Raw genomic sequence first — 17628 nt, 5'->3', positions numbered from 1 at the left:
AGAAGAAGAAGAAGAAGAAGAAGAAGAAGAAGAAGAAGAATTAGAAGAAGAAGAAGAAGTGTTTGCTTCCTCAAGCATAGTAGTTGGCAGAAATGTAACACCTGCCATTAAATATAAAGAAGAAGAAGAAGAAGAAGAAGAAGAAGAAGAAGAAGAAGAAGAAGAAGAAGAAGAAGAAGAAGAAGAAGAAGAAATCTGTGGCCAATCACTGCCGTCTGTCCTCGGAGGCGGGGCGAGCTTCTTTGTTCACTTCCTGTTGTTCAATAAAGTTTGACTAGCTACGGACATGGGAGCTGTTACAGATGGTAAGTAAGGCTTTAATCATTTGATTTCAGCTCTCAGGTAAAATCCACGAGTATAACTCCTAAAGCACACATGTGTACTCAAATGAACCGACTTTACACGTCGAAACAGCTTCCTTTCAAAACGACTCAATATAGAGCAGCCATGTTAGCTAACGTTGGCTAACAGTTAGCTCAGCGGCTTCTGCATTTACCGGATGTATCTGAACGGTTGCTTTCGCTCTTTTTTTAGACGAGGTTATTCGGAAACGTCTTCTCATCGACGGGGACGGAGCTGGAGATGATCGCCGGATCAACGTGTTGCTAAAGAGTTTCACCAAATGGTGTAACTCGCCCGGGACCCCAGAGGAAGGGTACGTAAGCTCTGCAGGGCACGTCCTTAGACTTGAATGTAAATACAAGTCTGTTGAAGAACTTTCTTTGAGTCTAAACTGTTTTGTAATTCTGTTCAGGTTCACGCAGTATCAGAGGATGATGGGGATACTGGGCCAGTGTGAATTCTCCATGGGGAAGACATTGATGGTTTATGACATGAATCTTCGCGAAATGGAGAATTATGAGAAAATCTACACTAATATAGGTAAGAAAAACGGATTTTTCAAGACACTGACCACATTGTTTAAGTGTGCACACAACTGGTTGGCAACTGCATATTATGTTGTATAACATGCTTGTGTTCCTGTTTTTCATATATTCTATCTTTGTGATATCTGGCAAAAATGGGCCACAATGTCACCACAAAACTATGTATGTTTATTGTGTTATGATAATCTTATCACCACCATGTCTACATTGTAGAACAAAACATCACGTCGGCACACGACAAGATAGCAGAATGCAAAAAAGAAATCCAGAGGGCAAAGAGAATACGGAAAAATCGCCAAGGTACGAAAGTTTGTATTGCTCCAGATTGATTTTTATACACACAGATAAGATATGTACTACTTTTGTTGTGACTGAGAAAGACCAAATTCAATATTGGCGGTGTGTAAAAGCAGCTTAACTTTCAGTTTAAAAAATGTAACAAAAACACTCGTCATCAATTACTTTAGAAGAAATGGTGGCAATATATGCTGTTAAAATGTATAATATATTAATATCTACGGTTATTTGAATTGGTTTGTTTTTCCGCTTGTCTCACATTTACATTTATTTTCTCCCCTTGTCATTGCAGAGTACGATGCCTTAGCTAAGGTTATCCAGCAACACCCAGACCGACATGAAACATTAAAGTAAGCCAGCCTCTCATTAGTTTAATTCATATATTGAGTTATTCAGATTTTTGTAGTAGAGCAGTCATGGCTTCCATGATAATCAGATGATGTGCTTAATGTTTGTTTGATCACTTGCAGGCAGTTGGAGGCGCTTGACAAAGAACTCCAGCAATTGTCTCGTATCAAGGAGAACGTAGATGCAAAGGTATGGCCAATTACATTTATAATTTATTCTATTCTAACCTCTGTCTTCAATCATTAAGAACATTTTAATTGTTCTTTCCCGTTTGTCCCACACAGCTGGAGTTAAGGAAGAAGCAGTTCCATGTGCTCCTCAGTACCATACAGGAACTACAGCAGACCCTTGAGAGTGAGTAAAACATGGACATGCAATTGTTTGTGCTTTTTAATGTCCCTGTGCCATCTTCTTTATTCTCAATAGCTGTTGATCGGTGGGCCCAATGTTTAAATAAAATGTTGATCCTTTTCATCTTCTGTCAAGTTTAGAAAAAGTAGAGGTACCTACTTATAATATGTTTTATTGTTCCAAGATGATGAGAAATCGGACAATGACGAGAACAATCAGGAGAGCCCAGCACAGAATGGTGAATGATGCTGACTGAAGTGAACCACTTTGAAATAATTTTGTTTTTGGCTTTGAATCCTTTTTGTATGTATTTTTGAATAAAGTAAGCTTGTCCACATCTGTCTTGTTCAGTTTTCTTTTTTTACCAAAATGGTGATTTGTCTGTCCCTAAATGGGTTTTTCTAGTCTTTTCATCACTAAAAGAGCTGTAGCACTTTGTCATTTATCCATTCACACCCATTCATACTCTGATGACACGGGCTACCATCTGTCCATCAGAACTATCCAACCCATTCATACACTGCATGCACAGCCTACGGGAGCCATTTGGGGCTCGTGGAATGTACTGTATGCAAGATAGATACATCAAAGCTATAAAACAGGAGTCTAAGTTATTGACGAAGAGAAAAGCATTCACCAATGGTTATCAGAAAAAAAGTATATAACCATCACAGGGTGGCAGTAGTTAGACTGAATCAGCTTTTTATTTCCATCGCTGATGCAGACACATCATTGCACAAAGCGGAAAGCCATATATGCTTCTTGATGACTTGGTTAGGTTATCTGTCCTATAAATAATAAGGCTTACATTGCAACTTGTGCTTTGCTGTCAAACTTTGTATTTGCTATTTTCTCTAAAGCCACAAGGGGGACATGAGTTGTGAGCAAGTTTGATCAACGAAGTTAACCACATCCAGCAAGAACCAAAAGTCGGTATGCATGAGAAGACAAATGAAATGGTGTATTTAAGTTCTAATTAATCAGGTCCCAGGTCAGCCTATCTTAACATGAAGCTGCAGATGCTGCACACGCTCTGCTGCCATACTGTCCTGTATAAAGACAGATCAGGACTGTCGTAATTGTCATTTTGATCATTGTAATATTATTTGTAGTAGTAGTAGATCCATTTATGTTGCAGAATCTTTTTAAGTCACTAATTGCTCATGTCAAGATTGTGTAACACCTAAATAAAAAATAATGCTTATTTTAAGAGAACAGATTGTTGGATTCACGAGTAAGAGCAAGATGGAATAGCCAAATTAAAGTCAAATTGTTTCTTTATTTAAACCAATATATTTGCACAGTATGAAAAAGATGCCGTTGAAGAAACAATAACTACCTGTTTGATTAAAGTGGTTCAGCCATTAATAGGAAACCACTACAAAGCATCTGAACTGGACATATCTCAGAAACATGGTTTAAAGTACAATGTGATCCTATGATCTATTTTTACCGTATGAAATAACAGGCATTGGATTTGTCTTTCTCTTGGAATGACAGCAGAAGTACATATTACAGTACATTTAAAGCAACTCAGCACTTGCTGATATATAACTGTTCTGACATAAATGTAACATTGAAAGCAAACGTGTCCATTTTACACGGGACACAATAAAAACATTAAATACCATAGCAATACTTTCACCACGTGTACTGTATTTGACAAATAAAGGGAGGTACAGAGGACTCATGTTGTTTTGCTTTGACCCTGGAGGTGCAGTTTGTGTTGGTTCAGGAGCCCACTGAACCCATTACTGGCCTTAGCCCAAAATACATGTAGAAATGTATATTTTCATATAACTAAAGGACTAATAATGTTATTGTAATGCCTTGATCTATAATATAAATTAAAATAAACAAATTGTGTGACTGAATATGTTAATTAAACATTGGTTATGGTGGGTTCATACAGGACCCAGAAACCGGGAATGGCCTGGAAGCAATAAAGTTCTGCACGCATGACATATTTTTGGAGGTCATCCCTGAAAGTTAGCGTTGCACTGGTTTCCTCTTAATAAAAAAAAGATGATGGGATTTTTCCATTGGATTATTCATATCGTAGAACAAACCAATACAATCTCATAAACTATGTTTGTGTTAGCCCCAGACCTTTGGTCAGGCATCTAACAACCCATTTAAAATACTTACAACAATGAACTTGAATTTTGTAAACCCCCAACAATACAGTTCAAAGTGTGACTATGCCTGATCTCTGCTAGAACTCCACCAGGAATGTGCGAGCCTTCATGAGTCGTTTAAGGCGACTCTGCAAACCAGCCCTTTTGGTGCCCATGTCAAAATCCTCCTTCAGCAGGAACTCAAAATTCTCCTTGTCCTGAATCATCTGCAGCATCTCCCTCTGCAACTGGACAGCAGACTCCTGCAACATCAGGTAGCGGATCACAAGCGGGATCTGGTCAGCCAGACGCTGGCTGGCAATCTGAAGGAGGAAAAAGAAAGAAAACTTTGACAAAGGACGGCAGAACAAGGGTCAAAACATTTCTGTCATTGTTTTTGTTCAGGAAACATACTTTGTAATATGATTGAAGGTGCAACATCAGCTCCTGAATTGTTGCACTGTTATCCATGCAGTACACAATACTCCTTTCTTCTTCCTCATCATCCTCTTCCTTCTTTCTGTCACTCAAACTGCAGCTGTAGGTCCTGTCTTGAGAGTAAACAAGCAGCTCCATCTTGAACTGGGTTCTCAGCATGGATTCAGCAGTGGACTCTTTTTCTTGCTTGATTGCTTCAATCTTTGTCTAGAAAATAAGATTCTGGTCAGTCTGAACTCTGCCAGAAAAATTACGCATATTAAATTCATAGAAGATGGATACCTTGGCTGTTTTAATAAGGTTAGGAAATCCAACGAAGCTACTTTGGGCCAGCTGAATGAACAACTTCCTAACCGCGTCTGGAAGAAACAAAGATAAAACAAGATAAGGCAGTTTGATCTCTTCACCGAGCACCTCACTGGTGGCTGTACAGTATCAAGAGAAAACTTGAATATTAAAGAAAAACACATCACTGGATGAATCTGTCATATATTCAATCATACACCACCTATCCTCACCGCTTATATCCTTGAGTTTCTTGACAGCCGGTTCTTCCAGCTGTTTGATCTGCTCCTTGACCATAACCTCAAAGGTCTTGTAGTTGATGAAGCCCGGCAGTTCTCTTCCACGGTACTTCTCTTCATATCCCTCCACCTCTCTCTCAATCTTCTTGTTAACTGAAACACACACAACATATTTCAGAGTCCTGCAGGTGGACAGTTGTAGGCCAGATCAAACTGATACATACAATAATTTCCAGAGTGCTCCAGGTGGGCATTCCACTTCCCAAACTCTGTTCTGAGAGTAGAAAAGACATTGAGCTTGTCTCCACACTTGAGCTCCTCTCCTGTAGTCAGACTGATGGCATCGTGTGTGAATGCAGTCACTTTCTGCAGCATACACATAAAAAAAGACAAATTCATACATGGTGGTGAGCATTTGTCTTTGTAGCCATGTGAACGTTATGAAGAGTGAGGGAGCTCACGTCAATGAGGAAGAAGAGTCTCTCCGCTGCGTCAGCTGGAGGTCCAACGCCATATCTGTCCAGCTCTGCATGAGTCTGTGCAAGTTTCTCCTCTATCTGCTCTTCCAGTCGAGGCAGAGATCTCTGCAAATTAAACATGGGTAAAAAATATAACAACTGAAGTAAGCAAGTTAATGGACAGCATATTGTTCACTTATCCGTGCAAATACTCACCTCAATATGATGCACCAGCTCAAGGGTGAGTTTCTCCGCCAGTTTAGGAACAGTAGCATGGCCTTCATCGTAGAGAATCCTACAACAAAAATAAAACATGACCGAGTAGAAAGTACACAACCAGTCAAACTGCAAATCGTTGTTTGCATAATTACCCAAAAATAATGAACTCACTTAAAATTCACATGATCGTTGAAGAAGGCTTTTTCTCTTTCTGTTGCTTCAGTAAGAGACACCCTCTCTGTGATCTCCTTCTGGCCCCTGCACCTGACGATCATGTAGCCCTTCTTCAGGTGGATGACCTCATTATGGACAATTTCAACCACCGCCTCTTCTGTGCCTTTGTCCACCAGGTCAGGCTTGGTCAAGATACCTAAGGGAGAGAGAGAGAGAGAGAGAGAGAGAGAGAGAAAGAGAGAGAGAGAGAGAGAGAGAGAGAGAGAGAGAGAGAGAGAGAAGCACTTCTTTTTTTAAAATCTAATTTAGAGTGCTTTATTTGGTAGACAATGCTATTGACAATTATTTTAGTTTCCTGCCATATAAACTAGATGTTGATTGCAACTTTGATCCCAACCACAGCACAGGACACCAGAAGATGCTGAAATGTTGAGTTTAATCTGATCCATTCATTTATTATGCATACAGGTACACATGTATATCGACATCGGTCTCTCTGTACCATAATAACAATGTCTTTACCATGTTGTGTAATTGTTTAAGTAATTCTGTCTTTAATTCATCAGGTTTTGTTTAATGATTTATATCAAACTGTTTGGAAAAATTATGCAGCTGAGATAGCTCCAAAAGATATCAAAGAAAGCCAAATCCACTGCCACATTGAGAGATGGGAGAATATGATTCCCATGCTGCATACCATCAGAACTGTCAGGTGAAAACAAGATTATTTCCAGATGTAAATGAGTTTGATGTTCATATGCCAAATATGTTTAAACCAGAGAACAAAATAATCAGATAGAAATATTTTAGTCCTAAAAATCTAAATTGAATTGATATTGGAACGAATATAACATTTCTTCACAATTATTTGATGTTTAGTCAAATACATATCTAATTTATTAAGAACTTGACCATTTGATTTGTGTGGAAAAGAAAAAATAGGTCCCTGTACATCATGAAAAGAACTCCGTAGCAACACTGAGATTAGCATTTAATTTATTAAATATCCCATCTTTTTTTCCCAAAATTTGGTTAAATTCTGTTAGTAAAACTAATGGTATTTTATGGCGTAAGCTGAATACCATCGTTATTGTATACTAATGTATGGATTTATAAATAGTAATTTAATTAATTTATAATCATTAACTATCCTAGTGTAATGTTATTTATTAAATCTGCAGCCAGCAACAACGCTACAACAAACAGACAGTGAACTATTTAAAGTCAAGTAACTGGTCCAAGTGGTCCTCTTCTAATCAGCCCCATTCACCCAAAGTCCTGTCTCCATCAGGATCCACCTCCTGTGCCATCTTCAGAGCCTCTGTGGTCGCAATGTCCACATTGCATGGAACAACCACCAAGCTGATGGTCTCTTGTTTTTTTATAAACTTCTGGATCAGTCTTTTTATCTGAAAGTATTAATTACAGTAGTTATAAAGTTATAAATCATAGAACTACAAAATCACTACAACAGATCTCACTGTCTTTACCTTTCTACTTTCTACTAAATAAATTGTCCTTATGAAACGGTTGACAGTGTGTTTTGGGGACACTGAACTAGAATACCTGCTCTCCAATGTTTTCAGGTTGTCCCTTTACAGCCACCCTGGTGATGCCGGGCAGGTCAATGAGCGTCAGGTCTGGAACATCAGGAGAGGCGATCTCTAGACTGATGAGGTCATCACTGATCCCCACCCCGATCCCGGCCAATTTTTCCTGAGCTGGAGAGAGAGGACACGATGTTTGACAATTACAGGCCGGAAGTGTTGATCACTGAAACCTAAAAAAATCCATAGCTCCTCCAATACTTATCTTTTATAGTAGTGTTAAAGAACTGTGTATACTGTACCTTCTCTAATCATTTTATCCACATCTGCAGGGTCTTCTATCTCTTCTTCATGGTCCTGGTAGCTTATCTTCCCGTACCACTCCTCTCCTTCTCTCCTTCTCTTCATCTTCAGTTCGAGAGGACATCTTGTCACAATGCCTAAATTAGTGAAGAGTAAATGATGATGAGGGGGAAAATAAATAAATCCAGTGTGCTTGATGAAATCATAACAATGAAACTGTCTTAATAAAAGTGGGAATGTATATCTACTGACTGAAAATATAAGCCGTTATTCTGTATGATTTGTTTCATATAGATTTTGATTCACAGAGGCACTGGGATGCAGCTAGGAGGGGCTACGACACCAGATTGCACTCCGCCCATAAATGGGCCGATTCACCAGGATGTGGTTGGGTAATATTTTCCACAAGTTGGTTCTTTTCAAGCATACAGAACCCTTAACAGAACTTTCTCTCTCTCATGAAACAAGGGAAAGAAAGATGTCCCAGCTAAACTCAAACCAGGGAGGTTGCGGTCTCAGGTCAGCCAAACCCTGCTCTCTTTTCTTTCTAAAGCAAATAACACAATTTGATATTTCCATCTCCCGTTAACAATGGAAACATGCTCACAGTTGTTTTGTGGCATTCTTGATGCCTTGCTTTTTTTTGTTGTTGTAGTGTTGGCATGGTGCCTTCATTTAAACCTGCTGTACCAGACATGCAGGTTTTGATATTTCCATCTCCCAGTTGACAATGGAGACATGCACACAGTAATTATATATAATATAAAAACAGAAATTATATTTTTTTCTTTTATTCAACCAATTGCACTTTGTGTAACGTAAGGCAACACGCAACCTAGATTCAAACTTGTGCATCCGTTCTTTTGCGTTATTACACAACTACCCAAAACAAAGGGGGAAACTAACCAGACAACTGCTAAAGGTTCACGCTTTATTTTGCTGTAAATGGGTTCATTTAGATCAGCGATAACGGAGCGAAACAGATATATTCAATTGTGTGTATTTTGGAATGTAAATGTTGAGAAATGCACATAATATGATTGTTTTTCAGAGAGTTGAACTCACCACTGCCTCTTGGCAGAGCCACGCCTGACAGCGCCTCCAACACGGAGCTCTTCCCCGAGCTCTGGTCTCCAATCACGGCGATAGCAGGCAGCGCCAAGTCCTTCTCTACACCCAGAGAGCGGAGAGAGTCAATGAGGTCAATGCAGGGACGCACCTTCTCCTCGTACTGTTGGTTCAGAGTGTTCATGAGGACGACTGCTTGAATCCTGGGAAGAAACTGTGTTAAGAAAATGAATGAAATAGCAGCTGCTCGGATGCGAAACGTAAGTGCGACTGAGTTCCACCGCGGAGACTCAGGGACGCAGGAGACAAAGGAAATGAAAGTTACTAGGTTTCGTTTCCTTGACTTTCGTTTCTTTTTCTGGTGAATAGAGATTCATCCCCACCTGGGTCCTAAGTCCCTACATGTACTATTTCGTATGAACATCAATTAAAATAAGCATAGGCTACGTGAACATCAATGTACCAACATACATTTATAACAAAAACCACATCCATGAGAACACAAGTCCCGACACATACATTTATGACTGCACCAGAGCTTAATATCTTTAGTCACTCTATGTTGTGTGAATATTTTCACCCTGATGGAGATGAATCTCCGTTCACCGGAAACGAATGTTCACGAAACGAAACGAAACTTAATTTTCATTTCCTTTTTCTCATGCGTCACTGAAGGGTCTCCAAAGTGGAAGTCTGTCGCACTTACTTTTCGGCATCGCTGCTATTTCATTCATTTTCTTAACACAGTTTCTTCCCAGGATTCAAGCAGTCGTCCTCATGAACACTCTGAACCAACAGTACGAGGAGAAGGTGCGTCCCTGCATTGACCTCATTGACTCTCTCCGCTCTCTGGGTGTAGAGAAGGACTTGGCGCTGCCTGCTATCGCCGTGATTGGAGACCAGAGCTCGGGGAAGAGCTCCGTGTTGGAGGCGCTACTTTTGTATTTCCTTTAGATTAAGATTGAAGCCATCAGAAAGGAGAAGGAAACTGCAGCAGAGTCCATGCTGAGGACTCAGTTTAAGATGGAATTGATTGTTTACACTCAGGACAGCACATACAGCAAGAAGTTAGGGAAGCGGAAGAGGGAAGAGGAGCAGCCTTCTACGGGTTTCAATTTTGCCCAAGCATTGAAGACAAGCAGCAATGACAGTGGGGCCACCCTGACAGAGATGATTAAGCACCTGAAGTCGTATTACAAAGTAAGTGTAATCTATATGCTGGACATTTAATTTCTCTGCCTCGCAGCATTTATTACATCACACATTTTATATAATGTAAAAATGTTAGAAAGAAAATGCTTATTTTTTTCTGCACCTCCACCTACTGCATTAACAATCTCCTTTTTTCTAGTTTTGAAGGTGCCGCTTACATATATTTTATTACCGGACTAAGTTAGCTACATGGCTAACATACAATTTTTTTGGCAGCCAAATATATATATATACGGTCGGTATAAACGGTATAAACCAAATACAGGTATGTTTGTCACATTGACGGATACAGCGTGACACCCCAACTTTCTCTTTTCCAAACCACAGATAGCTGGCCAGCGTCTGGCTGACCAGATCCCGCTGGTAGAAGCAGCAAGAAGTTAGGGAAGCAGAAGAGGGAAGAGGAGCAGCCTTCTCTGGGTTTCGACCAACCAGTGAAGACAAGCAGCAATGACAGTGGGGCCACCCTGACAGAGATGATTAAACACCTGAAGTCCTATTACAAAGTAAGTGTAATCTACATGCTGGACATTTTATTTCTCTGCCTCACAGCATTTAACCTTTCTAGCCCCAAGCCTCGCGGCGCCCATTATCAGACAAGAAAAGATACGAATAAGTCAAGTGACGTTTCCTAAAGGATCTCCGGAACCACAACATCGATTAACTTCATTTAAATTGCTGAAATACACTAAAGCCTTGTGGGAAGAGTCTATCGGCTCAGAACAGATTTAACTTACCGTTACGTTTATGTAATTACATATATCCCGTAGCTTCGGCGTCACTTCCGGGCGGCGGCCGTAACGTTTCACTAAATCGTTACTAAGTACACTTTCCTTTTTTCAGATTTCAATAAAAGACACCTCTTCGTAACCCTACGAGCTTGTAGGAGTCCAATAAAGTATGATACATCCTTGTGTGTAATATATTAGTACCTGAAAAATCAAACTGCGGCCGGATTGTTTTTTTCTTCCCGACTCTCCTTCGGCATTTTCGACTGCGCAGGCTTCCGTGATCCGTTTCTTAGAACGCATCACACGTCTTAAGCGAAAATGTGTGGACAGTTAGATACCCAGCATGCACCAATCCGACCATGTTTAGGCATAAAGGTTATAACTTTTTAATTTTTTAACCGAACGACACCGTTTTTTGACTGAAACCCCTTCGTAACACCCCATGGCTTTGTTTTATTGTGATTTTGCAGATTCCGATTCTTTAGGTCATTGTCTTTATAAAGAGGGGTCTTACAACTCTGTAGGTTGTTGTTTAGGCCTTGATCCCTGGAGTCGGTTCAAGAAGGCCTTTTTGGGGAATCTTGATCAAATTATGCTCAGATCATGCTAGCTGTTTATAGTTATGATTAAAATATGGTATAAAAGTTACATTTTTAGAAATATACATTTTATTCAAGATGAAATTCTGAAAAATTCAATATAAATGAACACAAGTGTTATAACTCATTTGGGGTTCATACGACTACTTGAACAGACCTCACTAAGGCCGCTAGAAGGGCTTTTCCCCCCTAGGAGGCGACTTGGGGCTCAAAAGGTTTTAATACATCACACATTTCATATAATGTAAAGATTCAGAAAGAAAACGCTTATTTTTATTTGCACCTCCTACTGCATTAACAATCTCCTTTTTTCTAGTTTTGAAGGTGCCGTTTAAATATATTTTGTTACCGGACTAAGCTAGCTACATGGTTAAATAGTATTTTGTTGACAGCCAAATATATATATATATATATATATATATATATATATATATATATATATATATATATATATATATATATACCGACTCATCCAGGAACTGCATCTGGATGACTGCCATTCCCAGCGCTACTTCAGGCTAACCAGTAGCCAGTTTGATTCAACAACAGCAGGACGTCGGTGATGACGGGCGGCGCATCTCAACACTGATTGGCTTTCGCAACACAGCGGCACCCACATTTTTTGCATCGCGCCATTCGCGCCACCCGGTGGAATTTTGCATTATTTGCATCAATTCGCGTCTATGCATTGACTTTGCATATGATCTACTCGCACGAAAAATGTGTGAACGCAGCACAACAGTATAAATCAAATACAGGTATGTTTGTCACATTGACAGATACAGTGTGACACCCCAACTTTCTCCTTTCCAAACCACAGATTGCTGGCCAGCGTCTGGCTGACCAGATCCCGCTGGTAATCCGCTACCAGATGTTGCAGGAGTCTGTCATCCAGCTCCGGAGGGAGATGCTGCGATATTTCAAGACAAGGAGATAACAGAGTTGCTCCTTCAAGAGGACGCTGACATAAAAACCAGGAGAATCCACCTTCAGAATCGCCTCAAGCGATTGTCACAGGCACGCGATCTGTTGACTGACTTCAGTATGAACACATACAACTTCAACCCAGGCCGTAGGTTCGATCTCAACATTGGAAAGAACACAGCAACCCATCCCCCCACACACAGCCCTGTGTGGACGGCCGCAAGAAAACAACAGAGGAGACAAAAAACATAGAACAATATTTCTCTTTTTTGCCTTCTACTTTCAGGAGGTTTATTGAGTATATGAACTTATTACCTTTTTCTATTCTTAGTATTAGTATTCCTTCTTATCTTTGGCAGCAAGAGGGCTGTAAACACCTTCATGAAGGCCTGCACATACCTGGTAGAGTTCTAGAGGCAGTTTTGCACATATATTCATGGTTGTGTTAAGGGTTTATTATTTGTCGCATTGGGTTTTGAGTTTAGAATCAATATGTACCATTTATCTATTTGATACAACCAGAATTATGTGAACATGTCATTGTAACATAAAATCCTCTTAAAAACGGACGTCACCATCAAAAAACTGTTTAAGCCCATAATAAGTCAACATATCAAGAATGAATCGAAAACATTGAACCAACATGGTGATGCGAATGAGAACCAGGCTTGGACTATTATTTGGGCATTAATTCATGGCTTTTGGCAGTTTGTTTATGTATATGTTATATTGCATATTCAGCACATTTAAACAGATGTACATCATTTCATGATTTGGCCTGAACATGTTACTTAACAATTAGACAATCAAAGCATTGTGTCTAGGAGTGAGGGCATTGTGATGATTTTTGTAGAGTCAGTTAACATTCCCTCTGTTGTTGTGATGCATCAAATCCATTGTGTAAAAAGGCACCAAGAATTAGAGAAAGAGTTGTAAATACTAGTTCAACAAGCAATGTTTCAGAAGAGCCCCATTATTTTGATGAAGAAATGCACAAGAAATGTATGGTCATAGTCCTTCACTATTTACTGTTATCTTGCAAAAGAATAATAAATACAACTCCTATTTCCCATTGTCATCAATTCATGTGTGAATGTATTACAATATTCATGAATTAAAATGTCTTTTGTGATTTTCAGAATGTTTTATTCCAAAAGGCATATCATGCTGGTGCAGATTAACTGTACTAAGGCCCACATCAGAGACATCAGAGTAAAATTACCTCGAAATTTAGAACGTGAGTAAATGTACAGTAACTTTCAACTATTGATCATTGGTCAAAAGAGCATCTGGTAACCCTTTAAAAGCTCTCACCAAACACCACCAATAGTGAAATCCGCTTGTGTTCATCGCCCCACCTGGAGGAAAACACTGTTCCCGAGGGAACCGACTTTGACATTACACTGGGGGGGAGATGATCTGCCAGTTGTAAAGTGAGACAAAAGGAGAACAAAAATATAATATTTCTGCTATTCAGTTTTGTCTTCTTTTCCATAACTCTCCTGTGATAGAAGACGTTGGCTCTATTCAATAGAAAAAGAAGAATACAAATAGCTTTTCATCTTTGTTTCTGGTAAAATAATGGATTAAACAGTAATCATGTTACTTCCCTAACGCCTTTTCCACCTGGCCATCCTCTCACCACCCCTCTGGGCGAGGCGCCCCTAGGACCCCAGAGGTCAGAAGAGTCTGCACCCTCCACGTCAGGCCCGGATCCTTCAGAAGATACTGGCAGTGGGATGAGGACAACGACTCGGACTGAGACCGACAGCCTGTTTGCTGCAGGATTGTAAAACCTTTATGTCCGGCAGGACTGATAAAGCACCAGACAGCCTTCCCTCATGTCTGGTGGCGTTGGCAATAGGTAGCAGAGGGTATAATGCGGATCGTCCTGAAGAAGCTCCGCCCCGAGTTGTGTACTTTTGCAGTTTGGACTTGGGAGTCACCACTTAAAAAAATCCTAAAGTCTTTCAAAAACGTCAACTTTCAGTTGTGTGTTGTCTCCTCCGCCATTGTTCCCTGTTGCTGGTGCGAAATGCATTCTGGGATATTTGGCTGACCCAAGTACGAACAAGTCATTTACGATGTATCTCCAACTTGGAGAAGTCCGGGTTCCTCTGGGGTTTTTATGGGGGGTTCTGCGGGAGATGGGGTGCCGGACCCGTTGCAACGGGCCATCTGGTCTCTGTAGGCCTGCAGGAGCTGTGTTCGTATTCTCTGCATTAAGTCAGATACGTTTCCGGTGGGAACTTAACAGTTAACAGTTATTCAAATATAGTTAATTTTACTCTCTGTGTTTATGTTTATAGTTAAGTGAAGGTGGCTGAACCAGACAGATGTGTGGTAAAAATTACTAACATTAAGAAAAGTCTCCTAGTGTCTTTTACTCAGGTATTGAAGGCCGTGACACAAGAAGCAACATCCAGGGTATCATTGACTACGGAGCAGATGAGAAGGAAGGAGGACCACAGGACCAGATGCAGAGCGGCGGTCGCCTTTCTTCCAGTAGGCTGAGTAAGTAATCCCTCTTCAAGACGATTCCATCATTGGAGGCCAGATTCAACACAACAATGTAAAGGTTGTGTAGTTGAGTTCAAAGGTGTTCATCTCTTGTGTTTGTGTCTCACAGGGCAGGACTCCTCTGGGCTCTTGTCTCACTCTTGGGGCAGCTGAGGGTGGACGTCAACGAACCCGTCGTCCCTGGACGACCCAGACCCAAAGCAGACCTGAACCCCTCTCAGCACCCCAGAGAGTCCGAGATCCAGAGAGTGCGATCCTCCCTGCCCCGAGACCCCGACACTACCCGCTCCACCCACCAGCCGAGAGGACGAGGAGCGTCCCATCCCCACCAGCACAGAGGACGTAATGTGTCTCCATCTGCTTCTTCTGTGCTGGTGGGTTCAGGAAGCTCCTAACACACACAGGAAGCTGTCAGCAGCTGTTTCATCTGCCCAGAAATCAAGGAGGAGACAGACGGTTCAGGCTGAAGGAGAAATAATCATTCTGAAAGCTTTAAAGTATTTAATTTGTCACATAGAATACAGGATGGTCATGTAAACTGTATGTTCAGTATTTATACCGTTATAGTAGTAGCACAATTAAATAAATGTTTAATCACCCTTCTAAATATGTCTTTATATTATAAACAATATCGTAATATTTCTGATGTAATAAACAAATCTGACAATGTAGGACACTTTATATACAATAAATATTGTGCAAATTATAATTTAATATATTTTTTATTACCATTTGACTCAAATGTATTACTGCTATTACTGTTAAGTATTGATACTCGTAATATTACATGTTGATATAAATAAAATGGAGAAACGGCCAGCGACGTGCAGTATAATTCTTCCCAATTTCATTTAAATAAACTCATAAACAATTGTAATCTGTACTACTCCATTTGATTGTGTACCAGAACAGAAGGTAATGATACATACATGTAGGTGCAAGGGAACAAGATGTGATGTTAATATGTAAGCAATATAATGTGGGAAGTTAATTAATTAATATAATTATTATCATTTATATAACACTGCTGTAGTATTTAAAAATGATCATATAGAATTTACCAACACTGGAGAGTCACAGATGATAACTAAATAAATAAATACATAGAAAATAACTACAAGGTACATTTGTGTTTTTACTTTGCAACAAACAGAGGTCCGTCTCAAAGATTATTGTCAGGTACAGATTTACTCATTTCAGGTAACATGTAGCCGTGTAAATAAAGAGGGCTGGGTCAGATTACTTTGAAATGTGGTCAGTTACTGAAAACACATTACATGGCAATTCATAAAATGAGCAACGTCCAAATGTCCAAATGTAAAAAGGGTCTGCACTAAATGTTTTGTGATACATGACACAAGATGGCCTCAAGATGGCCTCATATCACAGTTTGTTTTCTCTTATGATATTTTGTAAGCCCCCATTAACACTAATAAGAATGACAATACACAATTTGTAAATGTATTGTGAGATCTGCACTGCCTAAAAACTACAAATTAATTATACACATGGGAAACATTATTTATCTGCACACAACATGCGTCAAATGTGCAGTACAGCTCAGTTGATCTGAGTGGCAGTGAAGAGTGACGAGTGCAGTGTGCACATAAGATGAAGTCGTGCACGTATAGTCTCGTCTTTAAAATCACTGTTTTGACGGCCAAAAGAAAGAGCCACAGACACAGCTTGGCATTATGGGGTTTCTACCGGGCAGATTCTCATGAGACAAGAAGCATCCTACAAAGACTATCTCTGTTTCTGTGGAAACCAAGGCAACAGGTCAGAGGTCAGGGGTCAACTGCAAAACATCTGGTGTACAGTCTGATGCAACAACTCAGAGAAACTAACTCCTTCTTCACAGTTAGACGTACACTAAAATATCCACATTAGTGCCAGTAAATGGACCAGTACACATGTATCATGGATGTCAGACTGTTAAACATATGTGGATGTTCAATGCGCTTTATTACACATGCAAGTCACATGCTGAGGAAGTCAAGAAACAGGGTTGCACAAGTCACATTAATGTAAACAAACAGCAACCGGGCATTATCCATTCAATATTACAATACATGAATTGCACAGATTAATTAAAATTTCTACAAAACTGAAGGGATTTTAAAGCTCAATATTAGTTATGTACAAATGAGCCCACCATTCACTATGCATCGACTATCACTATGGTGCTGATGTGCTTTTTTGCTCGGCTTTAGCAGTGTCAATGGATACTCTGGACATGCTTTAGAGAGGTATACCATATATAATGAGGGGGACAATCTCCCTCTTTACATGATTCAAATGAAATGAGTGATATGGAAGTGAAACCCCTGGAAAGAAACATGCTGCAATGGTTGCACACTGTACTTTTGTCCTGAACAATACTTGTATCGTGTATTTTGCAGAGTACAGTTATTGCTTAAAGTGTTTCAAATTGTTGACATGATCAATGTCAGACATGAGTTGAATGTATTTGTAATAACAAATATAACACCTAGATTAAAGTGGATTAGAAATACTCATTATCAAAATATAGTTCCAGTTAGATTAGAAAAACACAATATCCTGATACAACATCATGCACTGAGTCAACACCATTTCAGGAACTTGAAGAATGTTATGAACACAGAGCACGTTTTCCTTCCACAACAGTGCAAATCCAGTCAAAACCGTGAATGTCAATCACCAAGCACAGAGATAGAGACCATCACTTATGAGTTTCAAACTACACAAAATACAACATTCAGCAAACAACACCTCTGACAAAGAATGAGTAAAAGGCTAAATCTAATAATGTTGTACAATACTTCAAAAGGCTGTACCTTTACACCTTTGATGCCTTTTTATGACCATCTGTCATCTTGCCCCACCGCCCCAAATGTAGAAGTGCCACTCAATAATCAAAAAGGCACGG

General features: G+C 39.8%; 2 protein-coding genes across 2 annotated transcripts; one reads left to right on the top strand and one right to left on the bottom strand.

Annotated features, from left to right (window-relative positions):
* On the top strand, positions 1-2220 carry thoc7 (THO complex 7). The gene is made up of 8 exons (XM_079218553.1): positions 1-305; positions 535-655; positions 755-882; positions 1101-1187; positions 1477-1534; positions 1655-1721; positions 1817-1886; positions 2068-2220. The coding sequence occupies exons 1-8, from the start codon at positions 287-289 to the stop codon at positions 2127-2129; spliced, it is 612 nt and encodes a 203-aa protein (XP_079074679.1). The 5' UTR covers positions 1-286; the 3' UTR covers positions 2130-2220.
* Positions 2221-2755: 535 nt separating this feature from the next.
* Positions 2756-8996, bottom strand: LOC306737149 (interferon-induced GTP-binding protein Mx). Its single transcript, XM_079218850.1, has 12 exons — positions 8729-8996; positions 7663-7800; positions 7380-7534; positions 7084-7222; positions 5811-6009; positions 5637-5715; positions 5424-5546; positions 5187-5328; positions 4957-5115; positions 4721-4797; positions 4415-4645; positions 2756-4323 (listed from the first exon to the last, which is right to left on the bottom strand). Exons 1-12 carry the CDS (start codon positions 8913-8915, stop codon positions 4099-4101), a joined length of 1854 nt encoding a protein of 617 aa, XP_079074976.1. The 5' UTR covers positions 8916-8996; the 3' UTR covers positions 2756-4098.
* Positions 8997-17628: the final 8632 nt, after the last annotated feature.

This window comes from Taurulus bubalis (assembly GCF_910589615.1).
Source record: "Taurulus bubalis genome assembly, chromosome: 5".
Lineage (NCBI taxonomy): Eukaryota > Metazoa > Chordata > Actinopteri > Perciformes > Cottidae > Taurulus > Taurulus bubalis.
The sequence above is the reverse complement of the archived record's forward strand: the minus strand, read 5'-3'. Positions and strand labels throughout refer to the sequence as shown.

Excerpts from the sequence above, each read along its gene's own strand:
- LOC306737149 (XM_079218850.1), bottom strand. The coding sequence starts at position 8,915 with ATGAACACTCTGAACCAACAGTACGAGGAGAAGGTGCGTCCCTGCATT. Across the intron at positions 5,329-5,423 it reads GACTCTTCTTCCTCATTGAC|AAAGTGACTGCATTCACACA; the intron begins GTGAGCTCCCTC and ends TGTATGCTGCAG. Across the intron at positions 4,324-4,414 it reads ACCTTCAATCATATTACAAA|ATTGCCAGCCAGCGTCTGGC; the intron begins GTATGTTTCCTG and ends TTCCTCCTTCAG.
- thoc7 (XM_079218553.1), top strand. Across the intron at positions 1,188-1,476 it reads AATACGGAAAAATCGCCAAG|AGTACGATGCCTTAGCTAAG; the intron begins GTACGAAAGTTT and ends TTGTCATTGCAG. Across the intron at positions 1,535-1,654 it reads GACCGACATGAAACATTAAA|GCAGTTGGAGGCGCTTGACA; the intron begins GTAAGCCAGCCT and ends GATCACTTGCAG.